The 21,960-nt window shown below is 39.1% G+C and overlaps 1 protein-coding gene across 25 annotated transcripts in view; it reads left to right on the forward strand.

Annotated features, from left to right (window-relative positions):
* The window catches only part of NEK1 (NIMA related kinase 1), a 257,207-nt gene that overhangs the window by 151,725 nt on the left and 83,522 nt on the right, over positions 1–21,960 (forward strand). For all 25 annotated transcript variants that reach the window (XM_078366260.1, XM_078366264.1, XM_078366266.1 and 22 more), the window contains one exon: positions 7,821–7,973. In XM_078366260.1, the coding sequence (XP_078222386.1) occupies positions 7,821–7,973 (153 nt within the window). The remainder of the gene's footprint in view (positions 1–7,820; positions 7,974–21,960) is intronic.

Genomic DNA, 21,960 nt, shown 5'->3' on the forward strand with positions numbered 1-21,960 from the left:
GTATCTCTAATTACTCTGTGCCATCTTAGTAAGAAGTAGATACCCTTGAAACCGGTTTTTAGAGGCTATTGCACTAATCTAGGCAAAAGTTAATAATGACCTTAGCTAAGTTACCGAAAGTTAATAAAGAGAAGAGGAGATACTTAGAAGATACTTGGAGATTTATGTAGGGGCTTTATGTGAAACTCTTCTAAGAGTTCATCAGAGGAAGAAGTTTGCAAAGAAAATGAGGAACAGAGATAAAATTAGGAGGCTGTGTATGGATTCCAAAGAAAGAAGAGAGCACTTCAGGAAGAGAGGTAACATATTGAGGGCTAAAAACTGTGTACTGGATTTGTCAGGGAAGAGGCAATGTGAGCTTGGTAAAAAACAGTGTCATTAGAGTGTTGGAGACAGAAATAGATCCAAGAATTAAGAAGTGAATAGAAGAGGAAATTTAAAAAGAGATTTTGGAACCTTTTCAAGAAGCTAAACTGTGAAGCAGAACAGAAAGGTAAGATGGTATTACTTAGTGAAGATGTAGGGTGATTGTAACCTTGTAAAAAAGAGACTTGGAAATATTTTATGTTAATTAGAAAAGCAAAGTATATCATATCACTTTCTCATTTTAAAACCTAATTGGTTTTCATTGCAACTAGAATAAAAGTCCTCAGTTCTTTTCATGATTTCAAGTCTCTCCTCTCCCTTGGTTTATGCTTTACCTGTTCATTGTATCCATTTCCTTCTAACTAGCTCACTAGGAACTACTTACTTCTCACCTTTCACTTCTTAAAACATGCCAAGCTCTTTCTTTCCCATAGTACTCTTCCCCTTTCCTCTTTCTCAAGTCCTTAATATGGCTGCTTCTCTTTTTGTTCTGTCCCTGTCCTTTAGCTATCACCCCATTTCTGAAAGTCATCTTTATATCAGAATTCTTTGAAAGGATTCTGTTTACAATTCCAGTTCCTCTCCTTCTGTTCTCCCTTAACCTACTCCAGCCAGACTTTTTCCTCTACCACTCTGTTATAATTCTTTACATGGTCACCGAAGACCTCTATGTCGTAAGTTTTAAAGGCCGTACATTATGTATTTACGGCTTTGACATCCAGATTGTTGTCCGCACCCACACGTACGTGTGCATGCACATACTCTTCTTGAAGCTCTTTAAGCACTTTCTTCACTTTTCTGCCCTCTATTAATAGTAGACCTCTTTTCTTTCTCTCTCCCTCTCTCTTTCTTTTTTTTAAATTTATTTTTATTTTTTAATATTTTGTAGAGATACTCTTCTGCCATGTTGCCCAGGCTGCTCAAACTCCTGGCCTCAAGTGATCCACCTGCTTTGACCTCCCAGAGTGCTGGGTTACAGGTGTGAGCCACTCCACCTGAACCTTCTCTTATTTTCAAATCATTGAAAATTATTTCTGTACTTTAAATATTTATTTAAATCTATTTTATTTCTATAGATTCAGTGTGTACATGTGTAGGTTTGTTGCCTACATGTATTGCATTATGGTGAGGTTTGGGTTTCTAGTGTACCTATCACTCGAATACTGAACATTATAACCAATAGGTAATTTTTCAACCCTCACCCCGCCCAACCTCTGCCCCATGTTTAGTATTTCCCTCTATATCCATGTGTATCCATTGTTTAGCTCCCACTTGGAAGTAAGAATATGCAGTATATTTTTTTAAGACACGCTAGAATACAGTGGCACACTCGTGGCTGACTATATCATGAACCTTCTGGACTCAAGTGATTCTCCTGCCTCAGCCTCTGGAGTAGCTGGAACTACAGGCACGTGCTGCCATGCCCAGCTAATTTTTTTTCTTTTTTGTTAAAGATGGTGGACTTACTATGTTTCCCAGGCTGCTTTTGAACTCCTGGCCTCAGGCAATGTTCCCGCCTCCATCTCCCAAAGTACTGGGATTACAGGCGTGAACCACTGTGCCTGGCCAGTGTTTGGTTTTTTTGTTTCTGAGTTCTTTTTATTATTTTTAAAGAAGTAATCACATACTGTAATTATCTGCCGCTTTTGTTTAAGTATCATTTGCCCGGGTTCTGTTGTAGAATATAAACGTTTTGATCAAGCTTGTCTTATTTGTACAGCATGTTTATGCCCCGTCATGTAGCACATATTTTATACATGAAAAGTAGTTATTAAATAAATAAATGTGAGGATGAAAACATAAATATGAGGAAAAACACTGGTGTGAGATCTCTGAGATGGTGGAGCTGAAGATGATTGAAAGCATCTCTGAGGCAATAGATCATTGCTGTTGTAAAAGGATGGATGGAGGCAAAGGCAGAAAGACAAATAACTTGGGGAAAGTGGCAAGATGGCTGAATAGGAACAGCTGCGATCTGCAGCTACCAGTGAGACCAATGCAGAAGGTGGATGATTTCTGCACTTGCAACTGAGATACCCATTTCATCTCATTGGAACTGGTTAGATGGTGCAGCCCATGCAGAGCGAGCAGAAGCAGGATGGAATGTCGCCTCACCCAGGAAGTGCAAGCAGTCGGGGAACTCCCTCCTCTAGCCAAGGAAAGTCGTAAGGGACTGTGCTGTGAGGGACAGTACTATCCAGCCCAGATAATACACTTTTCCCATGGTTTCACAACTCACAGGCCAGGAGATTCCCTCAGGTGCTTACAGCATCAGGACCCCGAGTTTCAAGCACAAACCAGGCGGCCATTTGGGCAGACACTGAGCTAGCTGCAGGAGTTTTTTTTCATACCCCAGTGGCACCTGGAATGCCAGACAGAACCATTTAACTCCCCTGGAAAAGGGGCTGGAGCTAGGGACCCAAGTGGTGTAGCTCAGCAGATCCCACCCCACAGAGACCAGCAAGCTAAGATCCACTGGCTTAAATTCTCGCTGGCAGCACAGCAGTCTGACGTCAACCTAGGATGCTCAAGTTTGGTGAGGGAAGGGGTGCCCACCATTACTGAGGTTTGAGTAGGTGGTTTTCCCCTCACAGTGTAAAGAAAGCTGCTGGGAAGTTCAAAGTGGGTATGAAACCCACTGTGGGGCAGCAAAGCCACTGTAGCCAGAATCTAGAGAGACAGCTCCCTTGAACAGAGCACCTGGGAGAAGGGGGTTGCTGTGGGCTCCACTTCAGCAGACTTAAACACTCCTAACCGCTGGTTCTGAAGAGAGCAGTGGATCTCCCAGCACAGAGCTTGAGCTCTACTAAGGGATAGACTGCCTCCTCACGTGGGTCCCTGATCCCCGTGCCTCCTGACTGGGAGATACCTCCCAGCAGAGGTCAACAGACATCTCATACAGGAGAGCTCCACTGGCATTTGGCAGGTGCCCCTCTGGGACAAAGCTTGCAGAGGAAGAAACAGGAAGCAATCCTTGCTGTTCTGCAGCCTCTGCCAGAGATATCCAGGCAAACAGGGTCTGGGGTGGACCTCCAGCAAACTCCAGCAGACCTGCAGAAGAGGGGCCTGATTGTTGGAAGGAAAACTAACAGAAGGCAATAGAATCAACATCAATGAAGAGGATGCCCACACAAAAAAAACCCATTTGTAGATTACCTCTTAATCTATTTCTGTCTTTACGTTTGCTTTTTAATGTACTCTTATAACCTTTAACTGGTATATTTAGACTATTTACATTTAATGTGATTATTAACATGATTGGGTTTAAATTCAGATACTCCTCAATTTACAATGGGATTACAGTCTAATAAACCCATTATATAGTTGAAAACTCTTAAGTTGAGCCATTATAAATCAGGGACTGTCTGTGCACCATTTTTCTATTTGTTTTTTGTTCATCTCATCTATACTTTCCTTCCTTTTTTCTCCTGTTTTACATTCTTTGGGGTTAGTTGTTTTTTATTATTCCATTTTACTTCTGTTGTTGAATTATTAGCTATAGCTCATTGTTCTGTTATTTCAGTGTTGGCTTAAGAGTTTATAGTATATTATCTTGAACTTATCACAGTGTATCTTCGATTGAGTTATTATACTTCATACATGGTATAAGAATATTGCAATAATATACAGTTGACCCTTGAATAGTGTGGGGGCTGGGGGGTAGTCAAAAATCCATGTGTAATTCTTAACTCCCCCAAAATTTAACTAGTAATAGCCTACTGTTGACCAGAAGCCGTATCAATAACATAGTCATTTAACACATATTTTACATGTTATATACTATATTCTTACAATAAAGGAAGCAAGAGAAAAGAAAATGTTACTAAAAAAATTAGGAGAAAATGTATTTACTGTTAAGTGGAAGTGGATCATCATAAAAGTCTTTATCCACATCATCTTCCCATTGAGTAGGCTGAAGTGGAAGAGAAGTTGGTGTCTGAAGGATGGCATAGGTGGAAGAAAATTTGTGGATAAATGCACCCAGGCATTTCATACCTTTATTTGAGGGTCACCTGTATTTGCATTTGTTCCCTCCCAGCCTTTGGTAACATTGTTTTGTTTTGTTTTTTTTTTTAATGCTATAAATCCCATAATACAGCATAGTCATTTATTCTTTAAAAAGATTTCAATAATAAGAGAAAAAAAATCTTTTGTGTCTACTCATGTACTTTTTATTTTGTGTAGAAGATTTCTATTTTGTATCATTTTTCTTCTGCCAGAAGGACTTCTTTTTAGATTTTGTGTAGTATAGTCCTGCTGGTGATTCATTCAACATTTGTATGTCTGTAAACGTTTTTATTTTAAAGACATACAAATGTTTGTAAAAGTTTTTATTTTGCCTTCCTTTTGCAACGATATTTTTTCTGAGACATGGAATTCTGAATTGCAAATTTTTTATTTTAGTACTTTAATGATGCTGCTTCACTGTCATCTTATGCACATTATTTACAATGAGAAGTCTTCTTTTACCCTTATTTTTAGTTGTATTCCTCTGTGTCTTTTTTCTCTAGCTCCTTTTCAGATTTTTCCCTACAGCTTTGGGTTCAGTGAATTTGATTATGATGTGCCTCAATGTCACTTTCATCATGTTTCCTTTGCATGGGTTTTGTTGAGCATCTTGGATTTATGAGTTAATAGTTTTCATCACACTTGAAAAACTTGTGGCCATTAGTCTAGTTTTTTTCTGTCTTCAGTATGAATGGACAAGTTCAATGGGCAGGTTCATTTATGTGAACTTCATTTAGACGAGTTCAATACGGATCTTATTAATGTTTCCTTTACCTCTATCATGCTTACTCTTCTCTCTAGCTTCTTGAACATACGGAATTCAATTATAATGACACTTATAAATGTCCTTGTCTAGTTACATCATCTCTGTGATTATGGGGTTGGATTGGATTCACTCATTTTTTTCCTCCTTTTTTTAGTTAATATTCTGGTCTGTGCGTGCTTGATAATTTTTGTTTGGGTGCTGAACATTGTGAATTTTAATATTTCTGCTATGTATTTTTGTGTTTCTATAAATATTCTTGGACACAATTTAGTTAGCTGTGCATAGCTTGGCTCTTCTAAGTCTCACTTTTAAGCTTTGTTAGTTGGAACAGAGCAGCGATCTATATTATTAATGTGTATTAGTATTACTATGCATTAGCATATGGCTAATCTTTTACCTTTTCTGCACCAACAACATTTCTAAATCTGCCTTGTGCCTTGTGAATTATGAATCAATCTTTTTTGGCTGATAGGAATAGGTACTCTTTCTGGCGCTGTGTGAACTTGAACAATTGTTACCTCTACTTCTTTTGAGTGGCCTTTTCTCTAAACTACAGTAATTTCTTTATACATTATGTACTGATATGCTGTTCAGTACTCAGGTAAAGACTCAAAGGGGCTTTTTACAATTTTCCTGAGTTCTCTGTCGGTGTAGCTTATTACTTTTCAGTACTCTTACCTTGCAAACACTAGCCACTTTGGCCTCCCTAGACTCCCAGTTCTGCCTCCTCAGCTGAGAAAGACTGTTGACTCCACCTGGGTTTTCCCTCCCTGCATTGAAGGGGTTAAATTCTGGCGTGTTTTGTTTTGTTTTGTTTTGTTTTCTTATAGACATTTAGTTATCCCAGTTGTGTTTGTTAGAGAGTTTTCCCCCTTTGAATTGCTTTGGAACATTTGTCAAACATCAATTGATTGTGAGTTATGGGTCTATTTCTGGGTTCTCTACTCTGTTTTAACCATCCTTTGAAAGTCCTATTGGTAATCATTTTGACTGTATGAAACTGATTATTATCTGCTAATTTGCATGTTCTTTCATGAAAGTGGTACATTAACTGTATCAATATGTATTAGGTTACCATTGAATGTCTATATACCTTATGCCTCATAATATGTAATAGTATATCCTGTGTATATCTAGGTACCTATATACTTCACATATTGTTACCAAATGTTCTAAAGACTCAAACCTTAGTGTACAACTTTTTATATTTTGCTTTGATACATTTTATTAAAATCGTTTACCCCAAGTTGTTATTGTCAAAAAGGGAAGTATTTGCCTACCTATGATAAATAAAGTAGGACAAATTTTCTTAGAAATACTTTTCTCTGCTTTTTAATCCATATGTGTGTTTAAGATTTGTTTTCTGTTTTTTTCTTTGAAATGTATAGAAATGAAATATTCATTTCTGTTTCTTCTATTCTTATATTCTCCCCAATTGTTATTGACTTATCTTAGTCTTTTCAAATAAAGATTTTATAGAAACATAATACAGGTTGAGCATTCCTAATCCAAAGTCTGAAATCCAAAATGTTCTAAAATCTGAAACTTTCGAGTACTAGTGTGACACTGTAAACAGAAAATCCACATCTGACCCCATGCGATGTATCAAAATCAAAGTGCAGGTGCACAACGCATGCTTTATTCAGCATCCCCAAGGGCAAAAAGACCCTCCCAGCCATTTAAAAAAGCTATCTGATAGAATACCTTCTCATCCCTTCTGATCCCATTCTGATCCCTCAACTGCTTCCAGTACTTCTTTTTGCCGATAAAATGAAAGGCAGTGTAGAGTAACTTTTTCATCGAAGTCCAGGTTTGTGGGTTGAGACTAAAAGCCTGCTGTTGTTTAGCAGTTCCAAGGTATTCTGGTGATAATACTGTGCTGCTTAGTTATCTTCAGCACGTTTTTTCACTGTAATGGTATGTCTTTTTTTTTTAACTATGAGATATTTTTGTGTGAACAAGTGTAAGAAAATGATTGCTTATTAGCGTGTAAACTCAGTCAGGAATGATGGTGATGCCAAACAACCACTGAGGGCGCACATGGGTGGCTAGGACAGTGACACTACTGCTTTCTGATGGTTCTGTGTATATTATATAAAATTCCCTCCAGTCTATGTGTATAAGATGGATGTAAAACAAATGAGGCTAGGATTGGTGATTCACACCTATAATCCCAGCACTTTGGGAAGCCAAGGTGGGATGATCACTTGAGCGCAGGAGTCCAAGACAAGCCTGGGCAACATAGTGAGACTGTATCTCTTAAAAAACAAACATAAATGAATTTCATGTTTAGACTTCAGTCCCAACAAGATATCTCATTATGTATATGCACATATTTCAAAGTCCGAAAAAAATTTGAAATTCAAAACACTTCTGGTCCCAAGCATTTCAGATAAGGGATATTCAACCTGTATTAAGTTATGGTTTTTTCCTATTTTTATATTCCCCAAAACTAGAATTTAATTCATACTCTAAAAGGCAATTATAGATATATTTTTATTGCTAGTTTCATTTGCTTCTGTTCTTGCCATTATTCATCATTCTTTCCCCGAAAGTCTTTGCAGTATAACCTTTTTTTCTCATGAAGCACTCAATCGCATAAAGGACCCAAAGTCTGCCTTACCATGCAGTATTATTATACTGTTACTGAAAATTGTTTCTTTGTATCTTTTTCTTATAGGAAACACCCTGGGAGAAGTTATTAAATTAGATCCTAGTGGATCTCCAAGAAGAGCCTGGGGGAGAAGTCCGACAGATTCTGTTCTAAAGATACTTGGAGAAGCTGAACTACAACTTCAGACAGAACTTTTGGAAACCACAACTATTAGAAGTGGTAAGGAGAAACTAGTAGTTTTTCTATACTAGAAGTAATATTAAAAATCTAATCATGTGTTTTAAGATGTTTTCATTTTGTGTTATTTTTGTCTTTTTGTTATAATAATGTTTTAATTAGTTTGAGAATGATGGTATTTTCTAGGGGGATTGTCAAAATGATAGTCTTGAGTTTTGAACTGACATACGTGGATGGGATCTAAAAAGAAAAGGAAGTGTATTGGGTGAAGTTAGAAAAGTCAGAATGTAGCTCTGCTACTAATGCCAAAGAAGAAAAGAAAAAGAAAAATTAAAAAAAAAAAAGGTCAGAATGATGTTTTACGTGAAAACAGATATAGGAGAAATGCATTGAGATGAATTGTGTGTGTTTTGATATGGATTCAAGAACTAGATTGACTGAAAGGTATTGCAGTAGGTGTCACAGACATTATGAATTATAGGACTGGGGAAGGAGAGTTGTCATGGGGCAGGAGGAAATATTGCTGATCCATGAGTTTTGTGGGTTTTGGTAATACAGCTATGCATCAAACAGAGGGTCTATGTAAAAAACAGGAATTTTCAGATTAAACAGCTTGTTTAAATGATGAGGAAGTGGAATGTACTTTTCCTCTTTTTAGAAGTTTTGTCTAGGCAGGAATGTGTGCCACTTTTGTGCTCTTTCCTTCTTTATCTCTCTCACTTTTTTTCTCTGTCTCCCCTTAAAAAGCCTCTAGTGAAACTCATATCCAGAGCTGGTGGAAAAATAACCTAGGCAATGACACTACTGATATGTTCAATAATGGAATTAGCCAGGTGCTGAGAATTAAGCCAGTGAAATGAACCTAAGCACATGTTACTGAGGTAGCAAAAGTAGGCTGCTAATAATTCTGTTATTTTCTTTAATATTAAATGTAGAAAACAATTTGAATTGAGAAATACATATAATCATCTGTTTGCAAAAATGACAAAAAATGTGTTTGTAATTAATTTGTTCATACTCTCCTATAAGGAAATTGTGCAGTTGAATGCCAAATACTAATTAAAAATACTAGTAATGGCTGGGTGCAGTGGCTAACTCCTCTAATCCTAGCACGTTGGGAGGTCAAGGCAGGCGGTCACCTGAGGTCAGGAGTTCAATACCAGTCTGGCCAACATGGTGAAATCCCATCTCTACTAAAAATAAAAAATTCGCCAGGTGTGGTGGCACGTGTCTGTAGTCCCAACTACTCAGGAGACTGAGGCAAGAGAATCGCTTGATCCCAGGAGGTAGAAGTTCCAGTGAGCTGAGATTTTGCCACTGAGACTCTGTCTCAAAAAAAAAAAAAATTACTAGTAACTTGCTCTGAGCCTGTTTTCAAAATGTTCCAGGCTTTAATCAAGATAAAAATGCCTTCAGACTCTAAAACAAATGAGTTCAGACTCTAACATTTTTAAAAATAATAAAGATAATTTACCATGAAGTGCAAAACTCTGGAAAAAATGAGAAAAATATTTCAGATTTTTTGTACTCTAAAAGTTGTATAATACGCCTTTGTCCATTAACACTATTACTTTTAAAATATCAGATTCTGATTTTTTAATGTAAAGTTTTATTGCTTAAATATATGCAGTTTGGTGTACAGTCATAGTTAAGCCATAAATGTGGTACTTTCACTCTTCATATTCATCATAATCCATCTGCACAGAATTGGAACTGAGAAGTTATTTTATGATTTGTCTTTATTCATTCACCAACTATTTAATGAACACTTCTTAGTTGTGTTCACTATAATATGTTAGATGATAAGCTACAAAGGAAAAAATATTCTTGCTAGGCTTGGTGGCTCACACCTGTAATCCCAGAACTCTGAGAGGTTGAGGCAGGTGGATCACAAGGTCAAGAGATCAAGATCATCCTGGCCAACATGGTGAAACCCCATCTCTACTGAAAATACAAAAATTCACTGGGCATGGTGGCGCAAGCCTTATAGTTCCAGCTACTCGGGAGGCTGGGGCAGGAGAATCATTTGAATCCAGGAGGCAGAGGTTGCAGTGAGCCAAGATCACACCACTGCCTGCCATCCTGGCAACAGAGTGAGACTTAGTCTCAAAAGAAAAAAAAAATCATTCTTGCTCTCAGAGGACAGACAAAAATGAAAATAAATAATAGCATTGCATGAAAAGGACAAGAATAAAAAGTACCTACAAAGTTCAGAATTAATGCAGAGATATTTAAGTAATTAACTTTGTCTTGTATAGTCAAAAAAGATATCCCAGACTTGTTATCTGCCCTCTTCTTTTTCTCCAAAATACATTTACTGAGAAGAATATGCTCTGTATTGGGATTTTAAGCCAAAGAAATGACAGATTTGTCCATCATGGAAATCATATGTGGCAAAATCTGTGCTACAGATGTTGTACTGAAATGCTCTGGGGCCACAGATGAGGTGGATTTACTTTATCAGTACTATATGGCTTTATTAATGATAATGCATATGACTCTTTTAGGTAAGGGAAAGCCACAAGAGAATAAGCGAATTTGGGGCCACAGATGAGGTGGCTTTTTTATTAATGATTATACATATAGCCCTTTGGGGTAAGGGAAAGCCACAGAGAAAGAGCCATTTTTGAGGTATATCAAAGATTTTTTTTTTTTCAAATAACTCATTATTTAGATAAGGGAGAGAATGAGATTCTAGGCAATATGTTATTCCAGTATATGCAAAGACAAAGGTTTAACTCATGTGTATGTGAAGGTGGCTTCATGTTGTGGAAAGAGAATGGGCTTGGGTTCCAATCCTAGCTCCATTACTTGCTCAGCAACCGTGGGTAAGTTCCTCTGACTTTGCCATTCAGTTCCTCCTTGTAGAATGGAAACACTACTATCAAGGCTTATTTTGTATTAAATGAGACATAAAAGGTCCTTGGTGTTCTTTATTTTAGTCTTCCAATCCTATGTCAGTGTCTACTCATTCTGATTGCCTGAAACTTTTTTTGTGATAGAGTCCTAGGAAAGGCTTGTGTGAACTCAGAGGTTTTCCATTTTCATAAATTTTGTCTTTTGACTTTATTTGTGAAGGTCATTTTGGCTACATATAAAATCCTTGGCTTACTTTTTCTTCCTTGTCTTTAACATAATTTAATTATATTCTGGCATAAAGCATTGCTGCAGAAAGTCTGATGGCAGTTTTAATTTCCTTACCTTAAAAGTGATTTGGTCTTTTTGCTAGGATGCTCAAAGTATATCTTTCTTTTTACTTCAAGTCCAATCATTTTCTTAAAATATTTTTCGGCATTGAGTTTGTTTTTCTAGTACAATACATAGTGTGTCTTTTAAAAAAAAAAATAGACCTTTTTTAGAGCAGCTTTGGATTCATAGTGATACGAATTGGCTCTGTACCTTCACCCAAATCTCATCTGGTAGCTCCAGTAATTCCGCATGTTGTGAGAGATGCCTGAATCTTGGGGACTGGTCTTTTCCATGCTATTCTCATGATAGTGAATGGGTCTCATGAGATCTGATGGTTTTTAAAAAACAGCAGTTTCTCTGCACAAGCTCTTACTGTTTTTGCCTGCCACCATCCATGTAAGATGCGACTTGTTTCTCCTTGCCTTCTGCCATGATTGTGAGGCCTCCCCTGCCATGTGGAACTGTGAGTTCCGTTATACGTCTTTCTTTTATTATATATTGCCCTGTCCCAGGTATGTCTTTCTCAGCAGCATGGAAAAGGACTCATACACATAGCAAAGTTGAGTGAAAAGTACAGAGTTCCTGTATACGCCCTCCCCCATGCACACACAGCCTCCCCAACCACCAGAGAGGTACATTTGTTTTAATCAGTGAACCAATATTGACACATCATTATAATCAAAGTGCGTATTTTACATTAAAATTCACTCTTGGTGCTTTAATTTCCTTGGGTTTTGACAAATGTATAATGCCATGTAACCACCATTATTGCAGAATAATTTGCTGCCCCAAGAATCCCTTGTGCTCTGCTTATTTATCCCTCTCTTTCTTCCAAACCCTGGCAACCACTGATTATTTTACTATCTCCAGAGTGTTGCCTTTTCCAGAATGGCATCTAGCTGGACTCATACCGTATGCGCTCTTTTCAGATTGGATGGTTTCACTTAGTCATATACACTTAAGGTTCCTCTGTAATTGTGTTGTGTCTCAGTAGCTCATTACTTTTTAGCGCAGAATACTCCATTGTATGGATGCGCCATAGTTTATCCAGTTTCAAATGTACTGAAAGACACCGTGATTGCTTCCAAGTCATAGCATTTATGGATAAAGATGATAAAAACATCCATGAGCAAGTGTTAGCATGGACGTAAGTTTTCAGTTCATTTGGGTGAATACAGAGGAATACAGTTGCTGGATTGTATACTAAGAGTATGTTTAGTTTTATAAGAAACCACCAATCTCCCAACGTGTCTGTACCATTTTGCAGTGGATGAATCAGAGTTCCTGTTACTCTCCTCTCCAGCATTTGGTGTTGTCGGTGTTTTGGATTTTGGTTATTTTAATTGGTGTGCAGTAGTATCTTGGTGTTTTTCTTTGTAGTCTCCTAATGACATGTGATGGTGAACCTCTTTTCGGTGCTTCTGACTATATGCTGCTTTGCCACCTGTACACCTTAGTGAGTTGTCTGTTGAGATCTTTCCCCCATTTTTAAATTGGGTAATTTATTTTCTTATTGTCAAGTTTAAGAATTCTTTGTATATTTTGGTTAACAGTCGTTTATCAAATATGTCTTTTACAAATACAGATTGAGTATCCCTTATCTGAAATGCTTGGTATCAGAAGTGTTTGGATTGGGTTTTTTTTTTTTTTTTCCAGATTTTAGACTATTTGCATATACAAGTTGAGCATCTCTAATCCAAAAAATCCAAACTCTAAAATGCCCCAATGAACGTTCCTTTGAGCATCATGACAGTATTCAAAAAGGTTCATATTTTGGAGCATTTTGGATTAGAGATAGTCAACCTCTCTTTTCTCCTGTGGCTTGTCTTCATGTTCTCTTGACATTGTCTTTTTTTTTTTTTTTTTTTTTTTTTGAGATGTTGCCCAGGCTAGAGTGCAGTGGCGAAACCATGGCTCACTGTAGCCTAAACCTCCCTGGGCTCAGGTGATCCTTTCACCTCAACGTCCTGAGTAGCTGGTACTGCAGGTGTGCACCACCATACCTGGCTAATTTTTGTATTTTTAGTAAAGACAGGGTTTGCCTAGGCTGGGACCATTGGCTTTTACAAAGCAGTTTTTAAATTTTAATGAAGTCCTGCTTATTCTTTTTTTTTTTTTAATGGATCATGCCTTTGGTATTTTATCTAAAAAGTCACTTTCAAACTCAGGGTCACCTAGATTTTTCCGATGTTATATTCTAGGAGTTATATTTTATATACTTTTGCTTTTTTTTTTTTTTTTTTTTGAGACAGAATCTCAATTTGTCACCCAAGCTGGAGTACAGTGGCACAAACATGGCTTGCTGCGGCCTCAACCTCCTGGGCTCATACTATCCTGCCACCTCAGCCCCACAAGTAGCTGGGACCACAGATGTGCATCACCGTACCTGGCTAATTTTTGTATTTTTTGTAGAGATGGGATTTCACCATGTTGCCTAGGCCGGTCTCAAACTCCTGAGCTCAAGTGAACCATCCACCTCTGCCTCCCAAAGTGAGGGATTACAGGCGTGAGCCACTGCACCCAGCCTAGTTTTGCATTTTATACTTAGTTGTATGATTTATTTGGAGTAAATTTTTGAAGAGTTATAAGGTCTGTGCCTAGATACGTTGTTTTTTTTTTTTTTTTTAATTGCATTTTAGGTTTTGGGGTACATGTGCAGAGCATGCAATACAGTTGCATAGGTACACACATGGCAGTGTGTTTTGTTTGCTTTCTCCCCTTCACCCACATTTGGCATTTCTCCCCAGGCTATCCCTCCCCACCTCCCCCTCCCACTGGCCCTCCCCTTTTCCCCCCAGTAGACCCCAGTGTTTAGTACTTCCCTTTCTGTGTCCATGTATTCTCATTTTTCATCACCCGCCTATGAGTGAGAATATGCGGTGTTTCATTTTCTGTTCTTTTGTCAGTTTGCTGAGAATGATGTTCTCCAGATTAATCCATGTCCCTACAAACGACACGAACTCATCATTTCTGATTGCTGCATAATATTCCATGGTGTACATGTGCCACATTTTCCCAATCCAGTCTATCATCAATGGGCATTTGGGTTGATTCCAGGTCTTTGCTATTGTAAACAGTGCTGCAATGAACATTCGTGTGCATGTGTCCTTATAGTAGAACGATTTATAGTCCTTTGGGTATATACCCAGTAATGGGATTGCTGGGTCAAATAGAATTTCTATTTCTAGGTCCTTGAGGACTCGCCACACTGTCTTCCACAATGGTTGAACTAATTTACACTCCCACCAACACTGTAAAAGTGTTCCTTTTTCTCCACATCCTCTCCAGCATCTGTTGTCTCCAGATTTTTTAATGATCGCCATTCTAACTGGCGTGAGATGGTATCTCAATGTGGTTTTGATTTGCATCTCTCTGATGACCAGTGACGATGAGCATTTTTTCAGATGATTGTTGGCCTCATATATGTCTTCTTTTGTAAAGTGTCTGTTCATATCCTTTGCCCACTTTTGAATGGGCTTGTTTGTTTTTTTCCTGTAAATCTGTTTGAGTTCTTTGTAAATTCTGGATATCAGCCCTTTGTCAGATGGGTAAACTGCAAACATTTTTTCCCATTCTGTTGGTTGCCGATTCACTCTAGTGACTGTTTCTTTTGCCATGCAGAAGCTGTGTAGTTTCATTAGGTCCCATTTATCTATTTTGGCTTTTGTTGCCAATGCTTCTGGTGTTTTGTTCATGAAGTCCTTGCCTACTCCTATGTCCTAGATAGTTTTGCCTAGATTTCCTTCTAGGGTTTTTATCGTGCTAGGTCTTATGTTTAAGTCTTTAATCCATTCTGGAGTTAATTTTAGTGTAAGGTGTCAGGAAGGGGTCCAGTTTCTGTTTTCTGCACATGGCTAGCCAGTTTTCCCAACACCATTTGTTAAATAGGGAATCCTTTCCCCATTGCTTGTTTTTGTCAGGTTTATCAAAGATTGTATAGTTGTAGATATGTTGTGTTGCCTCCGGTGCCTCTGTTTTGTCCCATTGGTCTATATCTCTGTTTTGGTACCAGTACCATGCTGTTTTGATTACTGTAGCCTTGTAGTATAGTTTGAAATCCGGTAGTGTGATGCCCCCCACTGTGTTCTTTTTGCTTAGAATTGATTTGGCTATGCAGGCTCTCTTTTGGTTCCATATGAAGTTCATGGTGGTTTTTTCCAGTTCTGTGAAGAAAGTCAAGGGTAGCTTGATGGGGATAGCGTTGATTCTGTAAATTACTTTGGGCAGTATAGCCATTTTCACAATATTAATTCTTCCTAACCATGAACATGGAATGTTTCTCCATCTGTTTGTGTCCTCTCTGATTTCATTGAGCAGTGGTTTGTAGTTCTCCTTGAAGAGGTCCCTTACGTTCCTTGTGAGTTGTATTCCAAGGTATTTTATTCTTTTTGTAGCAATTGTGAATGGCAGTTTGTTCTTGATTTGGCTCTCTTTAAGTCTGTTATTGGTGTAGACGAATGCTTGTGATTTTTGCACATTGATTTTATATCCTGAGACTTTGCTGAAGTTGCTTATCAGTTTCAGGAGTTTTTGGGCTGAGGGGATGGGGTCTTCTAGGTATACTATCATGTCGTCTGCAAATAGAGACAATTTGGCTTCCACCTTTCCTATTTGAATACCCTTTATTTCTTTTTCTTGCCTGATTGCTCTGGCTAGAACTTCCAGTACTATATTGAATAGGAGTGGTGAGAGAGGGCATCCTTGTCTAGTGCCGGATTTCAAAGGAAATGCTTCCAGTTTTTGCCCATTCATATGATATTGGCTGTTGGTTTGTCATAAATAGCTTTTATTATTTTGAGATACGTTCCATCGATACCGAGATTATTGAGGGTTTTTAGCATAAAGGGCTGTTGAATTTTGTCAAATGCCTTCTCTGCATCAATTGAGATAATCATGTGGTTTTTGTTTTCGGTTCTGTTTATGTGGTGAATTATGTTTATAGACTTGCGTATGTTGAACCAGCCTTGCATCCCCGGGATGAATCCTACTTGATCATGATGAATAAGTTTTTTGATTTGCTGTTGCAATCGGCTTGCCAATATTTTATTGAAGATTTTTGCATCTATGTTCATCATGGATATTGGCCGGAAGTTTTCTTTTCTTGTTCGGTCTCTGCCGGGTTTTGGTATCAGGATGATATTGGTCTCATAGAATGACTTGGCAAGGATTCCTTCTTTTTGGATTATTTGGAATAGTTTCAGAAGAAATGGTACCAGCTCCTCTTTGTGTGTCTGGTAGAATTCGGCTGTGAACCTGTCTGGACCTGGGCTTTTTTTGTGTGGTAGGCTCTTAATTGCTGCCTCGACTTCTGACCTTGTTATTGGTCTATTCATAGTTTCAGCTTCCTCCTGGTTTAGGCTTGGGAGGACACAGGAGTCCAGGAATTTATCCATTTCTTCCAGGTTTACTAGTTTATGTGCATAGAGTTGTTTGTAATATTCTCTGATGATTGTTTGAATTTCTGTGGAATCTGTGGTGATTTCCCCTTTATCATTTTTTATTGCATCTATTTGGTTGTTCTCTCTTTTCTTTTTAATCAATCTGGCTAGTGGTCTGTCTATTTTGTTGATCTTTTCAAAAAACCAGCTCTTGGATTTACTGACTTTTTGAAGGGTTTTTCGTGTCTCAATCTCCTTCAGTTCAGCTCTGATGTTAGTTATTTCTTGTCTTCTGCTGGGTTTTGAGTTTTTTTTATCCTGTTCCTCTAGCTCTTTCAATTTTGACGATAGGGTGTCAATTTTGGATCTCTCCATTCTCCTCATATGGGCACTTACTGCTATATACTTTTTTCTAGAGACTGCTTTAAATGTGTCCCAGAGATTCCGGCATGTTGTGTCTTCATTCTCATTGGTTTCAAAGAACTTCTTTATTTCTGCCTTCATTTCATTGTTTACCCAGTTAACATTCAAGAGCCAGTTGTTCAGTTTCCATGAAGCTGTGTGGTTCTGGGTTGGTTTCTGTATTCTGAGTTCTAACTTGATTGCACTATGGTCTGAGAGACTGTTTGTTATGATTTCAGTTGTTTTGCATTTGCTGAGCAGTGCTTTACTTCCAATTATGTGGTCAATTTTAGAGTAGGTGTGATGTGGTGCTGAGAAGAATGTATATTCTGTGGATTTGGGGTGGAGAGTTCTGTAAATGTCTATCAGGTTTGCTTGCTCCAGGTCTGAGTTCAAGCCCTGGATATCCTTGTTAATTTTCTGTCTGGTTGATCTGTCTAATATTGACAGTGGAGTGTTAAAGTCTCCCACTATTATTGTGTGGGAGTCTAAGTCTCTTTGTAAGTCATTAAGAACTTGCCTTATGTATCTGGGTGCTCCTGTATTGGGTCCATATATGTTTAGGATTGTTTGCTCTTCTTGTTATATCGATCCTTTTACCATTATGTAATGACCTTCTTTGTCTCTTTTGATCTTTGTTGCTTTAAAGTCTATTTTATCAGAGATGAGAATTGCAACTCCTGATTTTTTTTGCTCTCCATTTGCTTGGTAAATCTTCCTGCATCCCTTTATTTTGAGTCTTTGTGTATCCTTGCATGTGAGATGGGTTTCCTGAATACAGCACACTGATGGGTTTTGGCTTTTTATCCAATTTGCCAGTCAGTGTCTTTTGATTGGTGCATTTAGTTCATTTACATTTAGGGTTAATATTGTTATGTGTGAATTTGATACTGCCATTTTGATGCTAAGTGGCCGTTTTGCCCGTTAGTTGTTGTAGATTCTTCATTATGTTGATGCTCTTTAGCATTTAGTGTGATTTTGGAATGGCTGGTACTGGTTATTCCTTTCTATGTGTAGTGCCTCTTTTAGGAGCTCTTGTAAAGCAGTCCTGGTGGTGACAAAATCTCTGAGTACTTCCTTGTTCGCAAAGGATTTTATTTTTCCTTCACTTCTGAAGCTCAGTTTGGCTGGATATGAAATTCTGGGTTGAAAGTTCTTTTCTTTAAGAATGTTGAATATTGGCCCCCACTCTCTTCTGGCTTGTAGTGTTTCTGCCGAGAGATCTGCTGTGAGTCTGATGGGCTTCCCTTTGTGGGTGACTTGACCTTTCTCTCTGGCTGCCCTTAATATTTTCTCCTTCATTTCAACCTTGTTGAATCTGACGATTATGTGCCTTGGGGTTGCTCTTCTTGTGGAATATCTTTGTGGTGGTCTCTGTATTTCCTGCATTTGAGTGTTGACCTGTCTTGCTAGGTCCCAGGGGGAAATTTTCCTGGATGATGTCCTGAAGAGTATTTTCCAGCTTGGATTCATTCTCTTCGTCCCCTTCTGGTACACCTATCAAACATAGGTTAGGTCTTTTCACATAGTCCCACATTTCTTGGAGACTTTGTTCATTCCTTTTTGTGCTTTTTTCTCTGATCTTGGTTTCTCTTTTTATTTCATTGAGTTGATCTTCGACTTAGATATTCTTTCTTCTGCTTGGTCAATTCGGCTATTGAAACTTGTGCATGCTTTGCGAAGTTCTCATATTGTGTTTTTCAGCTCCTTTAAGTCATTCATATTAGTCATTCATTAAGTTATCCGTTCTTGTTATCATTTCCTCAAATCTTTTTTCATATCTTTTTTTCAAGGTTCTTAGTTTCTTTGCATTGATTTAATACATGTTCTTTTAGCTCACAAAAGTTTTTCATTATCCACCTTCTAAAGTCTAATTCCGTCAATTCATCCCAGTCATTCTCCGTCCAGCTTTGTTCCCTTGCTGGTGAGGAGTTTTGGTCCTTTCTAGGAGGCGAGGTGTTCTGGTTTCGGGTGTTTTCCTCCTTTTTGCACTGGTTTCTTCCCATCTTTGTGGATTTATCCACTTGTCGTCTGCGTAGTTGCTGACTTTTCGATTGGGTCTCTTAGTGGACACCCAGATTGTTGGTGATGAAGTATTTCTGTTACTTGGTTTTCCTTCTATCAGTCTAGCCCCTTCGCTGTACGACCGCTGAGGTCCACTGCAGGCCCTGCTTGTCTGGGGTGCACCTATAGCAGCTGCGGAACAGTGAGGGATGCTACCAGTTTCTTTTTCTGCTATCTTTGTCCCAGGATGATGCCTGCCAAATGTCAGTCTTTTGGATATAGAGGGGTCAGGGAGCTGCTTGAGGAGACAGTCTGTACTTTATAGGAGCTCAATTGCTGAGCTGTGAGCTATGTTGTTCATTCAGGGCTGTTAGGCTGTTATTTTGATTCTGCTGCAACAGAATCTCATTAAAAAACTCCTTTTTTTCTCAAATGCTCTGTCTTGTGGGGGATGGGGCTTTGTTTTTGGATGTCTGTTGAGGTGTCCTGCCCAGCTAGCAGGCAGTCTAATCACTATTTGCCTGCCGAGGCTCCGCCCTGCTGTTGTGAGGTTCATCCTGTTGCTGCAGGCTCTTGCTCTTCTGCTGCGGTCTCTGCCTCGGGCCACGCCCTGCAGCGGAGTCTCTCTGTTGTAGCGGGTTGCCTCGGCAATGGCAGGCTGCGTCAGCAGTGGGCGTGTATCTCAGTAGGGGCGCATTGCCTCGGCAACTGCAGGCTGCGTCAGCAGTGGGCGTGTGTCTCAGTCGGGGCGGGTTGCCTCGGTAATGGTGGACGCCCCTCCGCCACGGAGCGTCTCAGGGACCATCTCCACGGCAAGCATTTGGAATTGCCGTTTTGTCTGTCCCACTGCGCTATCCCAAACGCTGTGTCCCTGCAATCCCCTGGGCTGGCCCACTGCCCAAGTTTCTTTCAGTCTCGAGTTCAGCCTCTCAAGTCTCAGGTTGCCGTTTCAACAGGGCACCCGGAAAAGCGCGCCCTGTGGGGATTGCTGGGTAGGGCCGGCCGCCACCACCCCGGCTGCCAGCTTCTCCAGGCAGAGCCTCTGCCTGGTGTCCCGCGTCTCCTTTATACTTGGGAATTTCCCCGTTCTGTGGGCAACAAAGATCTGTCTGAAAATGCAGCTCTGACTCACCTCTCCGTGGATTAACCGAGAGCTTCAATCCTGGGATGTTCTCAGAGCGCCGTCTTGAGTTCCTCCACCTGTACTTTTTAAAACCTTTTTCTTTTATAAGATGAGGTTTCACCCTGATGGCCAGGCTGGTCTTCAACTCCTGACCTCAGGTGATCCACCCACCTTGGCCTCCCAAAGTGTTAGGATTACAGGCATGAGCCACCGCGCCCGGCCCAATTTTTTTTGTATTTTTAGTAGAGACGGGCATTTCACTGTGTTAGCCAGGATGGTCTTGAACTCCTGACCTTGTGATCCACCCACCTCCGCCTCCCAAAGTACTGGGATTACAGGCGTGGGCCACAGCGCCCAGTGCTCACGTTTTTTTCTTTTCTATTTTTTTGAGATGGAGTTTTGCTCTTGTGGCTGAGGCTGTAGTGCAATGGTGCAGTTTCGGCTAACTCCCTAGATACGTTTTTTTCATAAGTAGACATACAGTATTTTAGCACCACTTATTGTAAAAACTATTCCTTTTTTGATGAATTTTCTTTGCCAAAGATCAGTTGACTATATTTGTATGGAGCCATTTCTTAACCCTCTATTCATTGCACTTTTTGCCTGTTCTTTTTCCAATAGCACAATATCCTTATTACTATAGCTTTATAGTATTTCTTGAAGTCAGACAGTGTCAGTCCTCCCACTTTGTTCTCCTTCAGTTATGTATTGGCTATTCTCAGTCTTTTGGATATCCGTATAAACTAGAGTTAGTATGTCTGTATCCACAAAAGAGCTTCCTGGGTTGGTTGGGATTATGTTAAACCCAAAGATCAAGTTCGAAAAAAACTGACATCTTAATGATATTGAAGCTTTCTGTCCACAAGTTTGAAATATCTATTGTTCTTTCATCAATATTGTAGTTTTCCTCATCATAGTGTGTCTTTTTAATATGTAGCTTCCCATCTTTTTTGTTCCTCTCAGTTTTAGGAGTCTTTTTTCCTCCTCTCAATTTTAGGAAAGTACCCTTGAATTACAGTTTTCTTCCTCCCTCTCTCCCTCCCACTCTCTCTCTTTTTCTCTTTCTCTTTTTCTTTCTCTCCTTCATTTCTCATCCATCCCTCCCCTCTTTCCTTCTCTCTTTCTTTCATTCTTTCTTTCCTCTCTTTCTCTCTTATTTTTTTTTAACAGCAGTGGTGTCTTGCTATGTTTCCCAGGCTGGTCTTGAACTCCTGGCCTTTAGTGATCCTCCTGCCTCAGCCTCCCAGAGTGCTGGGATTATAGGTATGTGCCACCATACCTACTTCCAATATTCTGTTCTCTTTCTTCAGTCTTCGGGAATTTCCACTTTGTGTATTTTGGGTCTTCTTTGTCTTTCCTCTCTGTCAGTTTCTCCTTTTTCTTAATGTTTTATTATTAACTGTTGTGGGTACATAGTAGGTGTATATATTTATTGGTATGTGAGATATTTCGATACAGGTATACAGTGTGTAATAATCTCATGAGGGCAAATGGGGCACCTAAGGCATTTATCCTTCTTTGTATTACAAACAGTCCAATTCTACTATTTTAGTTACTTTTTAAAATATGGTTAAACTACAATTTATTGTGTATTTTCCTTTTTTGTAAATTTATTTATTATACTTTAAGTTCTGGGGTACATGTGCAGATCATGCAGGTTTCTTACATAGGTATATACATGCCATGGTGGTGGTTTGCTGCATCCATTGCCCTGTCATCTTAATGCTATTCCTCCCCTAGCCCCCCACCCCCCTGGCTCCAGAGTGTGATATTCCCCTCCCTGTGTCTGTGTATCATTATTTTTCAACACCACCACTTATAAGTGAGAACCTGTGGTGTTTGGTTTTCTGTGCTGGTGTCATTTTCTGAGAATGATGGTTTCCAGTTTCATCCATGTCCCTACAAAGGATATGAGCTCATCCTTTTTTATGGC

Source organism: Callithrix jacchus, chromosome 3, assembly GCF_049354715.1.
Source record: "Callithrix jacchus isolate 240 chromosome 3, calJac240_pri, whole genome shotgun sequence".
In the NCBI taxonomy this organism is placed as follows: Eukaryota; Metazoa; Chordata; class Mammalia; order Primates; family Cebidae; genus Callithrix; species Callithrix jacchus.